Source organism: Colletotrichum godetiae (assembly GCF_030913485.1).
Source record: "Colletotrichum godetiae strain CBS 193.32 chromosome Unknown BDP55scaffold_62, whole genome shotgun sequence".
In the NCBI taxonomy this organism is placed as follows: Eukaryota; Fungi; Ascomycota; class Sordariomycetes; order Glomerellales; family Glomerellaceae; genus Colletotrichum; species Colletotrichum godetiae.
In genome coordinates this window covers 90817-107400 of record NW_026851310.1, presented here as the reverse complement: position 1 = coordinate 107400, position 16584 = coordinate 90817, and the positions used below count along the sequence as shown (strand labels likewise).

At 52.9% G+C, this 16584-nt stretch overlaps 7 protein-coding genes across 7 annotated transcripts; 4 read left to right on the top strand and 3 right to left on the bottom strand.

Annotated features, from left to right (window-relative positions):
- Positions 1-2167: 2167 nt before the first annotated feature.
- On the bottom strand, positions 2168-2645 carry BDP55DRAFT_362142 (uncharacterized protein). The gene has a single exon (XM_060567047.1). It carries the CDS (start codon positions 2498-2500, stop codon positions 2249-2251), a length of 252 nt encoding a protein of 83 aa, XP_060424069.1. The 5' UTR covers positions 2501-2645; the 3' UTR covers positions 2168-2248.
- A 5247-nt stretch (positions 2646-7892) lies between these two features.
- On the top strand, positions 7893-8874 carry BDP55DRAFT_362067 (uncharacterized protein). The gene has a single exon (XM_060567046.1). It carries the CDS (start codon positions 8054-8056, stop codon positions 8699-8701), a length of 648 nt encoding a protein of 215 aa, XP_060424068.1. The 5' UTR covers positions 7893-8053; the 3' UTR covers positions 8702-8874.
- Positions 8875-9785: 911 nt separating this feature from the next.
- Positions 9786-10914, top strand: BDP55DRAFT_362034 (uncharacterized protein). Its single transcript, XM_060567043.1, has one exon. It carries the CDS (start codon positions 9923-9925, stop codon positions 10529-10531), a length of 609 nt encoding a protein of 202 aa, XP_060424067.1. The 5' UTR covers positions 9786-9922; the 3' UTR covers positions 10532-10914.
- BDP55DRAFT_362039 (uncharacterized protein) lies at positions 10904-12024 on the top strand. Its single transcript, XM_060567044.1, has 2 exons — positions 10904-11690; positions 11760-12024. Exons 1-2 carry the CDS (start codon positions 11275-11277, stop codon positions 11899-11901), a joined length of 558 nt encoding a protein of 185 aa, XP_060424066.1. The 5' UTR covers positions 10904-11274; the 3' UTR covers positions 11902-12024.
- Positions 12025-12513: 489 nt separating this feature from the next.
- On the bottom strand, positions 12514-13677 carry BDP55DRAFT_362016 (uncharacterized protein). The gene has a single exon (XM_060567042.1). It carries the CDS (start codon positions 13368-13370, stop codon positions 12609-12611), a length of 762 nt encoding a protein of 253 aa, XP_060424065.1. The 5' UTR covers positions 13371-13677; the 3' UTR covers positions 12514-12608.
- On the top strand, positions 13473-13895 carry BDP55DRAFT_362042 (uncharacterized protein). Its single transcript, XM_060567045.1, has one exon. It carries the CDS (start codon positions 13575-13577, stop codon positions 13803-13805), a length of 231 nt encoding a protein of 76 aa, XP_060424064.1. The 5' UTR covers positions 13473-13574; the 3' UTR covers positions 13806-13895.
- Positions 13896-13984: 89 nt separating this feature from the next.
- Positions 13985-16450, bottom strand: BDP55DRAFT_563311 (Ulp1 protease family protein; the record flags this gene model as incomplete). The annotated part of the gene is made up of 2 exons (XM_060570223.1): positions 13985-16344; positions 16396-16450. 2 exons carry the CDS (start codon positions 16448-16450, stop codon positions 13985-13987), a joined length of 2415 nt encoding a protein of 804 aa, XP_060424063.1.
- Between the last annotated feature and the right edge of the window lie 134 nt (positions 16451-16584).

Sequence of the window (16584 nt, the reverse complement as noted above, 5' to 3'; positions counted from 1 at the left end):
CCAGCGGAAGGGGAGCTTGCCAGGATGTGGGAACAAGTCCATCACGCTAAAGAAGGTACGAAGAAAAGGACCACGAACAAGGTATTGTTCACGGCGAAGGCATGCTATGTTGGTACTTGACTAAGGTCATCCACTCGGGTATCACCGCCGAAGGGAAGAAAAAAAGAAGCACTGACCAACCCTGGACGGAATTGCCTATGGCCCAGTGAACAGTAGTGTACGCTGTGTGCTTTGCAGGGTTCATTGGGCAAAGGAGACAAGACGAGGCAGGAGGCACATCATTGCCCGGAAAGAGAAGGCCAGAAGACGACCAGTGGCCAATGGAAGCCAAGCGATGGAATATGCGCATTGTACTCCGTGTTGCTTCTAAACTTCCATGTCGCTCCTAGACCAGTCTTCGAAAGTAAACAGCGAACAAGCTTCAATGTGCATGCGATACCTACAGAGGTTTGGGCATTCTACAGATACAGCTACACAAGGACACGCTGAAGCTACACCAACACCGCGGGCGGGTACCGGTGGAGGCATGTGGTGACTAACAGCCCGGAAGTGACGCGTTGCTCTTGCGACGACACCGTGGCACAGAGGCGGGGAGCATTTGCTGCGGTTGGGCTGTAGCCTGTGGTAACGTGGTTGCGTGTAGAAAAAGAGCTCCAGAAGTCCAGAGAGTCCAAATGGAAGCCTGCCATAGACGGGAGTTTCGGCTTGCTAAGGAAGCCGAGTACCCTTCCGAGACTGGAGTCGAGGCAGGCAGGAAGAGCCAGGGCATCCTATCGTAGCCGAGAGACGATGGGTTAGGGACTTGAGTGGTCTTCTTTGCCCCGTCCTTCTGTGGAGTCGTATTGTCGTAAAGGGGGGTTCGGTATTATGGTCACAGTGGCCTTGACCCCCTGGTTCCCCCTTTCTCCTTCGTTTTCTTCCTGTTCTTGTTCTTCCTCTCTTCAGGCCCTTCAGCTGGAGGGCACGGAGGCTTGGCTTAGCAATCAGCAGGGGTTGGGGAGGTGACAGCCTGAGCAACAATTGGAAAGTGACCTTGAGCTGACAGGAATGATGCACAACAGCGGCAGAAGAAAGGCGGGAAGACGAAATGGAAGACGGATGGAAGACGGGATGGAAAGGTGACGGAAGGGAGGGGGAAAGTTGGGGGACAAGCCATGGTGAACTCTGAAGGAAAAGGGGTGGGACAAGCCGTGATCAACTGAGCCCAGCCGGATTGGTGTGAGTGGAGCCTCTCAGCACTAGAGTACGCTAGAAGGCTTCGAAAGAGGGTCCGAGTGATCCAATGATGGCACTGCATGGGCTGATGGTGCCCGTTTAGGGAAAGTCGGTGGAAAAGAAGAGACAACCAAATGGAAGGCATATGGAACAATTCGATCAAGGGAAGGAGACAGGGATCATCCTTAGGTAAGCATATGACCTAGGGCACGGAGTACGTGCTCTTCGAACCTACCTCTCTATCCGTACAGTCTACGGAGTACCTGCCTACGTAGTAATAGGCTGGGCTGGCCCTGACTGAACGGGATGAGAGTGAGGGATAATGGGCGTGACGGGATCGAAAGGAGCGGGTCGCGGGATTACGGTGGTCTAGGCTAGGTCTTTTTTCTCTCTCCCTCTCTTCTTCCCCGTCGCAAGTTCTACAGCTTTACAGTTTTCCATGCTCGTATTTTTTTTTCTCAGCGCATGGTATTTCACGCAAAGTGTATGGAGTACGTACGGAGCACCCGTATCTTTTTTTTTTCTTTCCAAATATTCTCTCAACGGTAAGCCTCGGCAGGGTAGACACGGCTGTGGTCTACCAGGGACCTGCTGCCCATTCTGCGTTTGCACTTCTGGGCCTGGACCACCAAGATACGACCGTTCGGCTTCACCATCTTGGTTCCATTGCCCGTTTTCTACGGAGTTCGGAGCCAAGAACTGGGGGTTACGTCGGCTTCGCCTATCCCTCCAGTTCAACCGCAGTCTCAGTCTGTACGTCTCCTGAGTCTCCCCCCCCCGGTCATCTCGCCATTTCGCGCTTATTCCCTCGTCCATTGACTCCATTGGCCTTGAGGAAGAAATGAAGCAGACCAGACGTGTCACCGTCATCGTGATCGCGGTGCCGGCTATCCTTTTCACCTGCTTGGCCCCATGGCCGTTTCCCTCGTTTCATCCCATCAACATCCAATCACTCGACGCGCTTGTTGGCCATCCACAGTTGACCCCTTCCTCCGTCCCATCTCGTGCCCCATTTCATCCGCTGGTCGCTCCATCAGTCCATCTGCTTTCGATAGGCGTCGGGCGCCGGCGCCGGCGCGGGTCTGACTGACACCTTTGACGGGAGCCCTTGACTCTGTCGTCTGTATCCGTACAACGCATGCCAATGGCGTAATTTGATGTCACGGATTCCACCAGAGGTGCTGGACAAGACATTTCGTTGCCATATCTCCATCTCCAAAAGCAACGTGTGGGACAGAGCCCGGTTTATACAATCAGTGACCGGCCCAGCATAGTATCTGCACATGGCCTCTTTTGGGACTTACTCTGAACTCAGGCTAATACTCTAGAGACACCTGCCTTGGAGATATCAGCAACCCTCGAACCTCATCCTTATTGACCCTTCACAGCCTCAACATCAGGATAGACACTGACACCTCAAAATACATGCTCTTACAAGTGAAAAACGAACTTATTCCTACTACCAGGCTAACACCATCCGGACTTTACTCTACACACAGCACACCCCAGGGGGTTACCCGTGCACGCAGTACTCACACCCTCGCTCTCTCGCGCTCACAACTCATCTTTGGGCTATGGCGCCTTCCATTTCCAATAGATCCCTTGCTATTTCGGCCATCTCTCCGTCTCACCGTCCGTTTCGCTTCCCAGTTAGCCTCGGTGGCCGCCATGATTCAATTAGTCGCAGTCGCGCGCAGTATTTCTCTCTCAGACCCTCTAGCCGGCTCCGCAAAAAGTGCCAAATGCCAGGAACTCCCTGGCTCGCCGCTCGTGCGAGCTTACAGAGCTCTTACAGAGCAAATGTGAGACTCAGAGTAAGAGAGAGAAAGGGAGCGAGCGCTGCCGTTACCGTTGCCGCCGCCGCCACGCCGCGCCACGCCACTCGCGGCTGGCACCTCCTTGCAGTTTTCACGTTCCATGGACCCATGGGTGACAGAGCAGTGGAAAGCGAATCCGCGTTCTCTCAGAGTTCCATGAACCCATTCCATCGACTAACCCCGAGGTCCCGAACCACAGCAGACCTTCTCCTGTTCACCTTCTGTCGCACGACCGTATCTAGGTAGTATCTGCGCGACTGCGTCACTGCGCTCGACCCGCCAGCGTAAGAAATAGAACATCCGACCAGCGGCGGCCAACTGCTCATGTACGTACGGATGGTTGAGGTGAAGCAACGCCAACACCAGCCGCGTCTCTGTATCGGTACGCTGTGGATCATGATGGTCCTGAACGGGCCGAGGCCATCTTCAAGATGCCGTGTCCAATGTTTCCTTCTCCATGTTCCATCTCACTGGAAATCTTCTTTCCCCAGCCGATCTTGGGCTTGGCGTAGTTTCTCCCACATTCATGTGCTCCACGCCTTGTTATGGCTATTTCCTTCGAATCAAGCACAAGCAAACAATGCCCATTCTTACTCTAATTATCATAATTTCCACCTGACCAGCTGCTGTCTCTTTCTCTCTCTCTCTCTCTCTCTCTCTCTCTTTCTCTCTCTTTCTCTTTCCATCTCCCCCAGATCTAGAGAGGCATCTAGGGACGTTCATAATACAGTATCAATCTTCGGTACGGATACACGTGTAGCGACACACTAAACGAGCCTGGCTGGGAGCCTTGTCCGCCGAGGTAAGAATGTGTGGGTGTCTAATTACATCAACATCCACCGGCCACCAATTCTTTTCCCCGTCCCAAGATTCAAGACTCCCAGGTCCAAAAGACTGGCGCAGTGGATCGATCAGCAATGGGGGGGGAAAAGATGTCATGCTATGGCTCGAATGTCTGATCAACATGCTTGCTAGTAGTATGCGGCATTGGACTTTCCGATTATGGCATAACGCCATGCGACGATGGTACGGGTGCGCCATTCAGACGGGCTAGAAGCAAGACCCTCCCCCTCCTCGACACCGTCGTCACCTTTTACTTTTTTGTTAAACTCACGGGGAGAAGGAGAGGTGTGTGGTGGGTTCCTACCGTTTGGCAATGGAAGAATCCACGAGGAGGAGAGTGAAGAAGAAATAGGATGAGACGTGGGTGACGCGATGTGCCGCAGTCTTACATATGCCGTCATACTGTTCCTTCAAGACAATGCCAAATAGACGCACGGGTACGGTACACCGCGCCTAGATACCGGTCTTTGAACTCTCTCCCTCTCATTGCATCTCATTACCTACCCTGTTGGAACTACTGATATGATGTTAAATGAGGGAGGTAAGTACAGGCTGTTCAGAAACTTTCAGTATCTTTTACGGATTTTGCGTAGCTAAACATCCGATCTGCCGCGTTTTGATGAATCCCCGGAAGATTAACCCAAGCGGGCCCCATCCCCCAATGACTTCCAAGCCCGCCCGCCCCCATGTAGTATATCTGTACTGTACAATTCGTCCAGCACCCCGTCCACGGTCCAGCAAGGTTGGTCACCAACTTGCCGAAAGCAGAAAGTGACATTCAAAGGCCTTTCAGAAAGGGGGGGGGGGGGGGGGGGGGGGGATGTCACGGTGAGCAACGGCAGAGTTCATGCAAGGGTGTGGTTCTGGCGAGAAAGGGTGTCTGCATCCCGCACCCTTGATTTAATTCGATTCGATCCCAGTGAACCAGTCGTGCCAGTCTCTCCCTATCCGTATAGATTTGATGTGCCGCCACATTAGGGTCTCTGATAGGCCTGGATAATAGTGATATTCACGCCTACATGAAATTACCGCTTGACGTTGCGCCACCCGCCGAATGAGCGATGCAATATATCGTCAGTTAACTCTCCTTATACAACGCCGCGGGGGGCACGAGAGAAAGGAAAGCTGCTCGAACTCGAAATGAGATCGTCTGCGATTGATCACAAAATTGAAATCGGGAAAGAAAACAATGCAAGCAAGCAAGCCCCCCGTTTCCGTTCGTTCCCATGCTTGGGTTGTGACATCTGAGACGGACGGCACACACCATTCTCACACACACACACACTGGTTCGGCAGTTGATTAAGTGTGGCATTTTCGACCACCCAAGAGTCAAAAATTACGATAGCAAATATGCAAAATGCTGCCCGCGATGGCGACGAAGATCGCGACGGGCGTTGGGTGATGGGTGATATTGGGCAGAAGTAAGACGCATGGCACTTCAGGACAATTAGCAGAACTCTTCATGGAGTTCAGGGATGAGATGCGACGAGTGATTCACGATTGAGAGCTGGATGATCCGCCCCGATCGAAGGTGTGCCCAGCGACTGAGATAATTCGGGTGGGAAGTCAAGGCGTCGTCTGCGCGGTGAGGTAAAACGGGGCAGAACATGCATTCAGCAAATGTCTCTTTCTTCTATTTTCGTTCGTGTTTGTTCTTCACGTCGTCCCGTCTGGTCCCCTCTCCCCTCGTATGACCTCATCCTCACCCCCAACGGAAACCTTCTAGAAAGGTGGGTTCGCAGTACCTCGAGGTATGTTTCTTCTCCCCCCTCTCCGCCGGATGTCAATCCGACAACCCAACCTCGAGAGTCTGGACCTGGAAAGAAGAGATGGTAATGAAATCATTGTCGCCGGATCATCAGACGAGCGAGAGCCCCTCACATCATTTTGTCTGCAGGTTGAACTAATTCATTTACCAAGACTACGTAGACTGCGGTTCATGTGGGCTACGGGATAACCAGTCCGGCTTAGCACAACCCTTGGCCGCCCCCTCCCTCATCCACCATCCCCCCCATCCGCCTCTGCCGCCGCAAGCCGACTCGTTCCCCCCGCGGCGCCCCATCCGCTTAACCATGCTTCGGGCTCGCAATACCTCGAAAGTTTACGTACACATATGTTTTTTGGTTAAGGTTGCGGTAAAGTCCGGCGGCTGCCGAGCCAAGATGTCGAGGGGTGGTTGAACAAAAAGAAACATCAAGCAATGTTGAGGGAGCGAAAACGAATGGGAGAAAGCTAACAAACACAGAGACAGAGACAGAGACAGAGAGAGAGAGAGAAAAGAAAAGGTGTGTTGTGCGGGATGCCGACGTGTCTCTGCCATACTTGGGGCGTTCACTGGTTCAGGCTACGTCTGCTCGGGAATAAGAACGCATGGCGCAGGAAAACTTGGTTTGTTCCCGAATGTGTGTGGCGTGCGTGGGTTGTCGGTTGCTGGTTGCAATCAAACAAGGTTACGCAACTTTTGAAGAATAGGTATGTGTGGCTGAAGGCAAGGCTCGATAGTATCGATCTGGGGCTTAAAGTACCTAAGTATCCGCCATCCACACTTTCATCAACGCAAATGCAGAATGCAGATATGGCCCCCGTTCCGTTCGTTGAGAGCAGCCGGCACGTAAGCTAGCGAATGTTGTGGGTGCAGGCTTCGTGTGGCATCTGCTTTGATGTCTGTGATACTAATACAACCTAGATGTCACGGAGCGGGCTTTGGTGCCCGCTCGCCCGCCCCGACTTGGCTCTCAAATGTCTCAACGTGCCGGTTCCGACTTGAGCTTAACGGCATGCGTGGCTTGATAATCTCAAAAAGAAAACCAATGCATTCTTTCCCCATTGCTTGGCTTTCACGGGTTTCCCCAGCTTGCTAGGGAAGTCCTCGTGTATTTCGGTGGTGCGTTGTGAGATACAATCGGAACCGTCGCCTTGATCGTACATCTCAAGCCTTCACATAAGGGAGGTTCTACATGCGTCCGTCCGGCATGCCCAGTTGGGGCCCTGACGTTTGACGAGGGAGTCGTTGGCCGTTGTGTTGTGCTGCCTTATGCAACGCGTGCTGGGGGAGTTACAGTTGCAGCCGTTCCGGATGCGAAAAGAAGTAAAAGGCGTGGCGGCCGATCCGATGCGACAATGCGGGATACATAAGACGGGAAGGATGAGAGAGAGACACATCGTGACAGGCCCTGGGAATTCAGGTTTCCTTCTGTCTCCCTTGATCCCCCTCGCCCCCTTGAACGTGGTTGGTTGCCAGGCGTGCCAGGTTGCTGAGGGTGATTGGTGATTGGTGACTGGGTGACTGGGTGACTGCAAGGTTGTGGGTTCGTCAACTGGCTCTCCTCGCCAAGGCATGGTCTCAGACATTCGAACAATCAAACATTGAGACCGTTTCTCACGATTCTTCCGTCTCCGGCGATGGCTCGGTTCCACCTGATTCAAGATGGGCTGCTTTGGTTGGTTTGCCTGACTCCGGCGGTCGATCATGTTGTCTCAGGATGACGACGGCATCTGGTGTCGTGGAATTTGTACGAAGTAGATAGCCATTCCGATATCAATATCGGAGTATTCCTGGACAGTGATGGATGAAGCACCCAGTAGCCGGCTGGTTATCAAACAATTCTATCGATATTTTACTCATGCATCATTCACACCAGTCCACTGCAACCTTCAGAGTGCGAGCTGTCACGCTGTGTGGTGACTAAACTTATCAGTGTTCGAGGTCTGCGTCTGAATTTGGCCTGGCTGAGTGCACGTGCAGATCCGGGGTCCTAACAATTGAGTCTCCGAGGCAAGGAAGCTCTGCCGACCGTTTGCGACGAGGCTTGCCACCGTCGGACGGTCACGCTTTGGAGCCGTCCAACTACACATAGCTATCCCACAGGCGAACTGAACTAAAAGCGCTGCAAAAAGTACTACTGTGTATGTGGCAACGGCAGGAATAAGCTTGACGGGCCACAGAATGTGGCTATAAGTGGCTTACCTTTGGGATGCTCGTTACGGCCGCCAACGTAGTCTTGGCAACTCAAGACAGCCTGAGTCGAACCCGATTATCCACCTCTAAGCGAAGAAGGGCGATCACGATTGCTGACATTGGCGCTGACCTGGACGCTGATGCTGACGCTCGGGACGATGAAGCGAAGCGCTGCAGAAGTTTTTCGATTGCTGCCTTCCACGCATTTCCTAGACTTCCATGCATATGTCAGCCTCGTGTCGTTGTTGTGGATGGGCTTGTAAGCTGTTGGTTGACGTCGGCCCAATTTCCAGAACATTTCTCCCGCTTCTTCGTGACAGGGATGTGTACGTGACTACGTCCCGCGCCGTTGAAATGAAAGAAAACGTTAACGAGCTTAATGAACGCTATTCGCACGAGTACGGACGTAGACGGATTGGCAAACTTCGTTTTCCGAAAGGATGGGGTCGACCCCTCCTCTCTTTCTCTCTCTTTCGCAAACAGCCAGATTGTCTCACGGCATGTGGCCGTACTGTAGATTGCCATGAGGGAATTAGCTGGGGATACCGCTATGTTGCGTGGGCCGTGGGCCGTGGACGCCGGGACGGTGGTCGGGCTGCGTGGCACAAGTGTCCTTGTGGCCCAGTCCAACGGCGATTCCGTTGCTGGGGCCTCCATGTTGGTGAAAAGTCACCAAATATCCGCACCTTGGGCCTTTTCTGCCCCCTCGTCATTCCGTTTTGCCCTCTTGTTCGTGCGTGGGGAGATTCAGATCAGGGCATGACGATAACTTTCCGGATCGGTTCAATTCCCAGAGCTTTGCGTGAATCAAGTCCATGTCGCATGCATGGGAAGACATCATGTCAACCGACAGCTATTAGTCCGTAGCCGCTACCAAGCTCTTCCCCGGGATGATCAGCAAACACTGTTTAGAGGGGCTGGAGGCTGGAGAATACCGTGACAAACCCGAGAGCGGGCCAAGGATGACGGATGGAATAAATCTAGAACGAAGGGGGTCAGGGAGGGCCCGGAAGAAGATGACACGGGTCAGCGGAAGTATCACGGGGAGAAGGTTGTGAGTGAGCAAACGCAATGCTCATGCAGAATGAAAAGATATCCGAAAAAAAAAACCCAACTATTGGAATGCGAATAGTTGAGGCTTGATTTTTCCACATCTCGGACGAGGGGGAGGGGGGTGAGGTGGGTAAAATCAACAAAGGGTCGCGTCAAGAGATGCTATGTCGTCATACTCGTAAATATAGGCATGTGCGGCGAAGCTTCCTGCAAGATTCTATGCAAGCAGGCGGCATGTGGCAGCATGCACACCTTCCTACACAACTTACAAGAAGTAGTCGTGACCGTGCCCTTTAAAAAATCGAATAGGAAAGAGCGCCACGGATACGATACCCTCTTCCTTCCTAAGGTAGCTTGACGGTACCTTGCGTGCTTACCTCATGTAAGAGCCCTGAGGTCTGCTTGCCTCAGCTTCCTTAGTGAGCCTCAGGTAGGAATCCGCAAAGTACGTTGAGGAGGCACGCAAGCACGGATGACACTTGTTTTCTGCGTCTTTTGCAAACAGCAGACTCCAGGGACATTTCCATCCAACAACTGCCCACGCACCACGCCACCAGTCCATAGCAATCTGCAGCCAAAATCTACCTTATGCCTCTTACGGTTCACCAGTAGGGATTCGTTGTCGCCCAAGCGCCCTATCGACCGCCTTGTTCCCGAGAATATGAAAGCAGGTCTGGGCTGTCTGCACGTCTGACTGTGTTCCCTGCCAAAAAGCCCGAAGCGGAGTGGACGTGGAAGCTTCACGGAAGAGAGAGAAGCCATTGTGGCAAAATGCTTGCTTCTAGAATCCTTCCATTTCCGTCTTAGCAACCTTCCAATCTCCGTTGATGGCTGGTCCCGACCATCAATTGGATCCTGACCCTTCTTCCGCCCCAAAATCTCCGTTCGTGGGAGCGCCAACAAACGCACGCGGTACCCTCATACTTCCTGGCAGGCACCGGGGTGGAACATCCTCCAACCTCCTCTGCTTGGTGACTGGTCGGCGGCTGCGGGTGGAACGCAGCACTGAAGTCTGACACTGACGCGCTCGCGGCGATGCAGTGGCGGCATCCAACGAACGACGTCCGACATGGGTTATCTTGTTCAAACTTCGCTGGAGCCCCAGGAGACCACGGAGACCTAGCCCAGGCCCCAACTTGCAAGTCACGTACTCGCTCTCCAAATCCTGGATGCTTGTCTCCCAATGGAGGCTGGAGCAATCAGCCAATTGAACCCGTGCCGGGGACTTGGTTGGATATGGAGGGGATAAGGAACACATGCTTGATGGAAGGCTGTTCTTTGTCATTTTCAACACCACAACCACCAAACCATATGATCCCGGACCATGCCTGCCACATGCACCTTGGTTCTTTTACCTGGCGTTTACCACCTGAAGCTTGGAACAAGACATTGTATACATTGGTATGTGAGGATCCCCTGGGAGTCAGCCCAGTTCCACGCTCCAGCAGCGTGTCACATTGCGGTGTACGAATACAACAGCTGAATGGTCCAAAGTACGATGCAGGGACCCAACGACGCAAAAAAATCTCCGTAGCGCCGACGGCGTCGCCGGTACCTCGAATCGCACCGCAGAGACGGTGTCTACTTGTCGTGGACTCGTGTCTATCCCACACATTCCCGAAGACCCGACATCCGCTTCAATGAATACGTCCGGCCTCAACTGCCCCAATCTCCCAGCCCTCGTAGCTTCGTAGGACGGTAGGAAGACCGAAGGTGCCCATGATGCGCTCTTACTTTCGCACCGAATGCGATTCAAACTCCAACTTCAGGACGACGGGAGGCTACATGCCCAGGCGAACCCAGCCGGCCGACCCAACAAATAGGTTACCGTCTCCGAGTCGCGCCGCGCCAAGTATCGCGGCGGTGTTGAGCGCTACACGGCCAACATCCGTTGTTGGGAGGAAGCCCGATGGCTACCAAACCCTCGGGTGCAATCTCAACATACATCCATCTTCCTTTTTGACATCTTAGGGTCTGCTCGTTGATATTCTCACTTGCTGGGTCTTCATGGGTCTGTGTTGGTCTCGTTTTACTCAAGCAGTGCTTTCTGTGGACCTCGACTGACTCTTAACACACACACACACACACACACACACACACACACACACACACACACACACACACACACACACACACACACACACACATACACACGCTCTCTCTTCCTCCGAACCGCTACGGATACAAATTTGCCCACAATCTCTTGGCCGCATTGACATCAAATCTAGAAACACCAGCCCGGCGACGAGTCTCCTAGTCTCCACAACTAGCGTAAGGTGGGATGACCATCTACACAGGGACTAGACCTTGAGCGTCTGAGCAGTCTTCGGCTATCGTTTCGTGCCAGCGTCCGGAGCTGTCGCTGGCAGAGAATACAAACACCGTGAATGACTTCGTCGATGGTGCGATCTCATGGCCAACCAGTGGATAGCATCGCGTCTTTCTTACTAGCTGTATTCACTAGGCTGCTCCTTGGCCAACTTCTAATCTTCCTTCGGATTGCTTGTTCCGCACAACGTGCCCCAGTTCCGCTCTTGAGGCAAGCTGCTATCCGTACCTACATGGAGGGACATGACTCTCGACGACCCGCTCACGTTCCATGTCCTAATACAGACACGCAGAGCACAACTACACGGATACTGGACCCTGTTCTCGTGCCCGGGTCTGTACTGTCAACGATCGGCAGGAACTTTAAGTCGATCTCCCTATCCCCAGGCTCCGCCGCCCGTCCCAGATCCCGCGGAAGAGAAAGAAAGGATGGAAATACTCGGATTGCATGTTGCTCGGACACGTATAATACTTGGTAGACACACGCGGAGTGGCAGACGAGACGAGCATAAACTCTTGGCACTCGATCGCTGATTCCTGGCAGCAACTTGACCGGTTTGCTCCTCTGCGTACCTGCCTCCATTTTCATTCCAGCTCCTCCACTCTGGCCGGGCGGGCAGAAAATATTGCTGGAAAGCGTAAAAGGCGAACTCCGAGTTCCAGTTTTCTTGCCATCGACGATTTGACAGATGTAGTCTATGCGCGCAAAACGGCGCGGGGTTTCCGCTCACCCAGAACTGGTCTCGCAAGTAGGAAACGGTTACTACCCAAGTTGTACAGAATTCTCAACGAAGCCCCCTTTCTCATGAAAACCTCGCTGGGTTTTCGCCACTCGGAAGCGCCATTCACTCGACAATGCAGCCGCCTGAGTCGTTGGACCCCTTCCAAAAACCCTTACGAGTCTGCGCGCGAGGAGCGAAGCGGAAGAAGAGATGGGGCTGGCTGAGAAGAGAAACCGTGCCCACACTCCTTCCCGCCTGCTCCCCCTTGGCGACCATCTCACCTTGTGTCAAATCGACGGGACAGCTCAGAACCCCTGGGTCGATCGTGGGAGCTGGACCCTAGCGTTTTACGGAGTCGTAGGAGTTTGGTGGCGGCGCTTGTGTCTTTTTTTCTTCCGTCTGTCTCTTCTCCCTGTTAGATTCTTTCGGTGCCAAAACTGTGAGCCTGCACTCTTGGCCTCACAGGGCTCAACTCCATAACACCTCGGTAGCGTGGAACACATGTCCGTTTGACCGCCGGGTTCATGTTTGCCCCTTCCAAGGAAAGAAAAAAAGAGAAAGAGAATCCGCCGGGCCCCCAACGACAACGCGTCGAGGTTGGGAAAAGATCCCCTGATCCCCTACTAGTGGCTTCTACATCCCCGCTACGCTACACGCTCGAACGAATGTCGTTACGTTAATCTTTTGTAAAAAAAAAAAAAAAGGCAGCCTATACTCCTCGTGACATGTGAGCTTGCGGCGGCGGCGGCGATAGGGGCCATCCAACAGGGGGGGCAAAGTCGAAAGAATAGAATTGAGATACTCTGTGCCCCAACCGTGGCCATCTCAGGTCGGAGAAAAGCCAAGGAAAACCAACCATCCCAAAAGTCCGGCGCGGAAGGGTTTCTCGCCGGCGACCCGCACCTGAAACGTGTAACTCGTTCAACTTTTGGCTCTTTCAGTCTGCCTGCCGCTGGAGAAAGGGTTGGTGACTCTCCAGGTTGGGTTGCCTCCATCGGAAAATCGGTCCCCCGCAGGACTTGGGAACAAACATTTGCCTTGGCCTTGGTCACTATGGATTTTGTGTTTTTTTCTCTTTTTGCCGCAATGGCCAAGCGTACTTCGAATGTGCGGCAAGAAGTCGGCAGGAGACCGGCAAGGAGGAGGGGCTTTCTTGGTCCTTGGCTTGAGGACGTTGTGTGTATCCGTACCGGTCTCCGGAGGGGGTTTCTTCTTGTTGTACGCGGCCGGTACAAGAGCCAAGCCAGCCATTGGGTGGCAGTGAATTCGACGAGACGAAAATGATTCAGGCAAGGCACACACACAGTAAGCATTTGTGTGTGTGTGGTTTTGCGTGGTCCCGTGGAGTGGAACTGCGTCTGGCCTCTGTCACGATATCCATTCCATCGCCTTCGGCAACGCGTAGTTGCCTGGATCCAATTTTGGACACCCATGTGACGTTTGGAAATTCTGGTTGATGCAAAGTCCAGTTGGCTGGGCTAGATGGTAGAAATCTGAGCTGCCATGGCTCTTTCGGCCAAGTCAGGGGGAAGCTTACACGAGTAGTGGTGGATGCGGATGGCTTCGTCACTGGGGCATCTGCAAAGGGGATTTAGGAAGTTGTTCTAGCGACGCAATATCGTCTTGGTATTTCCCTCATGTTGAGGTCTCGTGCAAAGTTGAAACGGGTGCCCTTTCCATCTATCTTGGAGATGCCAGGCACAAACAGTAGTGTTCCTACACACTTTCAAACAAACACTTATACAAACAATTCCAACAAGAAACCGTCCAACCGGGCTTTTTTGTGGTATCCATCCGAAAACTCCCAATATCTTTCAACAACGCCTGGCCACCCGAGGAATCCCAAATCCCTCTCACGAATAAAATAGTAATAACGATAAAAACGTAACCCATCTGGAATGCCCAGCCAAAAGCTGTTGTCCATCCTTCCATCATCCTGTTCCGGATTTGCTCAACATTATGGTTCTTCGACGGACCCAATGTCCACAGGGGATTCGGGTCCATCGCTCAACGTTCTGCAAGCTTTTTTGAGGGGTAGAATGGCGTCTCAGAGATCAGCGAGATCAAATTCGCCGCTGAAGCCCTTGTTGAGAAGCATGCCTGCAATTCTCAGACGTTGTTCTGGCAAGTCCTCGCCAGCGTAAGCGTCAATGGCATTAAGACCAAGTGCAAGACACATTCCGTTGGTGATCGTGAAGACACCACAGTCGTATCCGTTGGTCTGCATCGGAGCCTCATGAATGACTACCTTCCATTCGTTAGCCTTGTAGTCACCGCCTAAGAAGGCCTGGACCCATTTCAAGGCTCTGGTAGTATGTGTGGGCGAGCCGGCAGGATTGAAGGAATCCATGTGCGAGACGGTTCGCTTCTTGGGCCGGATGACGAGCAATGTCCAATGGTTGTTCTTACAGATGGGCATGAGGATCGTCTCCAGGTTGAGGAAGTTGTTCTTGTTGATTCCGTAACGGCGGAGTGCTCGTTCAGTGTTCTGAACGCCATTCTCCTCTAGTCTCTTGTAGAAGAATGAGCCCATGGCCACGCACACTCGGTTTGGTGCCTTCACGTCCACGGCGCCTGCAGCCATATTGACGTATCGGTCGAGCCATTGCAATGCGCCATTGACAATTTCGTCGTTGAGCCACACAGTTGGTGGAACTACCATGGCGAAGTCGTGCTTTCTGAGGGGAACGCTTTCAGCTGTCGTTGCGAGTGTCAGCGAGGGATTGGCTTGCATTGTCGCTTGCACCTTCTCGACCCATTCAGCCGGTAAAGAGGTAACCAGAGGTCTTTGAGGAGTGCGAAGTCCACCCGTCGCTAACAGTCTCTCCTCCCTTGCCTGTCTAGCTTTCTTTTCCTCTTCCTCTCTTCGGCGTGCCTCGTCGACATCAAGCAACAGCTGCAGCGCGAGAGAGAGATCTTCAAGCTCCTCTTCCTTGTCGTCTGAGATGGTCAGACCTGCTAGGGTTGGGGGGCTAAGTGGGCTGGGTGGGCGGGATGATAAGTCCTGGGATTCGTCCTTGGCGAAGAAACCCTTAGCTTCAAGGCCATTCAAGGATTTATTGAGATGCTCCAGCAGTTGGGGTTGACAGCGGGCGGCGATTTCCTCGCCATCGCTCTCTTCTGATACACTGTCAGACTTAGGCGCGGTACCTAGGTGCCGATTCGACATCGAAGTGCTAGGGCTGTCCGACGAGCCGTCAAGTTGGGCATCGCTCAGAGGGCTAGCATCAATAACGTGTCGTCCCAATGGTGATCCGAAAACGGTAGGAGAGCCGAAAATTCGGTTGAGGAAGCTCGTCGATTTCGCCGGTGAAGGAGAAGATTGCTTGGTAGATGGCGAGAATTGCACTCTTTTGAGGCCTCTTGACTTCTGCAGTCGCTTCAGCGAGGCAGGAGACTGGTTGTCTCTTTTGAGGACAGAAATGGGGCTTGGTTTACAGACCACGTCGTCTGGTACCATGCCTAGGGGTGCGTTTTTGTACGTAGCTCTGCGCTGGGATGCGATGTCGGCCAATTGGTCTTTGACAAACGTATACGCTTCCGTAGTTCTTGCAGGAGGATAATAACTTCCCTGTTTTGCGGTTTTCTCGGCGGGAAGAATCTCTCTTTGATCCGGGGCCTTGATGGAAGGTTTCGCCTGGTTCGAGACTTCGATGTTGGTCGGGATATCTGGGAAGCTGCCGGGCATTGCAATGTCGATCCTCGAGATCGGGTCCTCAGATACTCCAATGCCGAAGCTTTCGCGCCCTCGGAAAAAACTCATGACCTTTCCAACGAAACCAGCCCGTTGAACTAGTCCAGGCATTGGCTTTCGACTGGCCAGAGCAGCCAAGTCAGCACTTAGCCCTTTGATAACGCGGCGTGGGACGCCAGCCTCGAACAGCAGAGAGTTGCATTCATCAGGAAAATGCTCGAATAGGCGCTGGGCCACGGCAATAGCGACGTTCTCTTCGGGGCTGAAAGTATAGTTCATGACTGACTGAGGGACTTTGAAGTTGGTCTTCAGATCCGCCAAGAACGTATGAGAGTAGATGTTCTCAAGTATCCAAGCAGTTTGCCGGAAAGCGTCGAGGTATGAACCGAAGACATAGATCTGCTGCTCATGAGCTTGGTCGTCCAATCTAGAGACAGGAGACCCTTCCCTGGATTGTGATCGCCTCTTTTCGATCCGGTGGCAGATACACCTCAAGGTGCGGACGAGAGGGGCTATGTGATGCCAGTGAGCGATCCGTGTCGATTCATCTACCCAAATAAGATTGGTTTTGGCTAATTCCGTATTGGTAGCGAAGCTCTCATCGGTAAAATCATCGACAACCTCCAACCTAATGCGCTTCGTGCTAGTGTTGCCATTCTGCTGACCACAAGAGAGACTCTCAACAGCAATGAGGTTATGGTTGCGGGGGTACACTGTGACTAGATTAGAATGAGCTCGTCACCGTCTTCTTAAAGCAAGCTAACCGTAGCCAACAATGTTGTTGGAGACCTTTGTGACCGTGCCACGGACTGATGTCATGATACTGGTGAGCCAATTCGTGTAGGCCCGAGGTCTCTGTCACGAATAGTTAGCATCGCCCTATCGTGAGATCATCAAACAACGTACGTCTTCTTTGTTTGGGTCCAGAACGGCAGCACCTCGAGCGTTCGCAA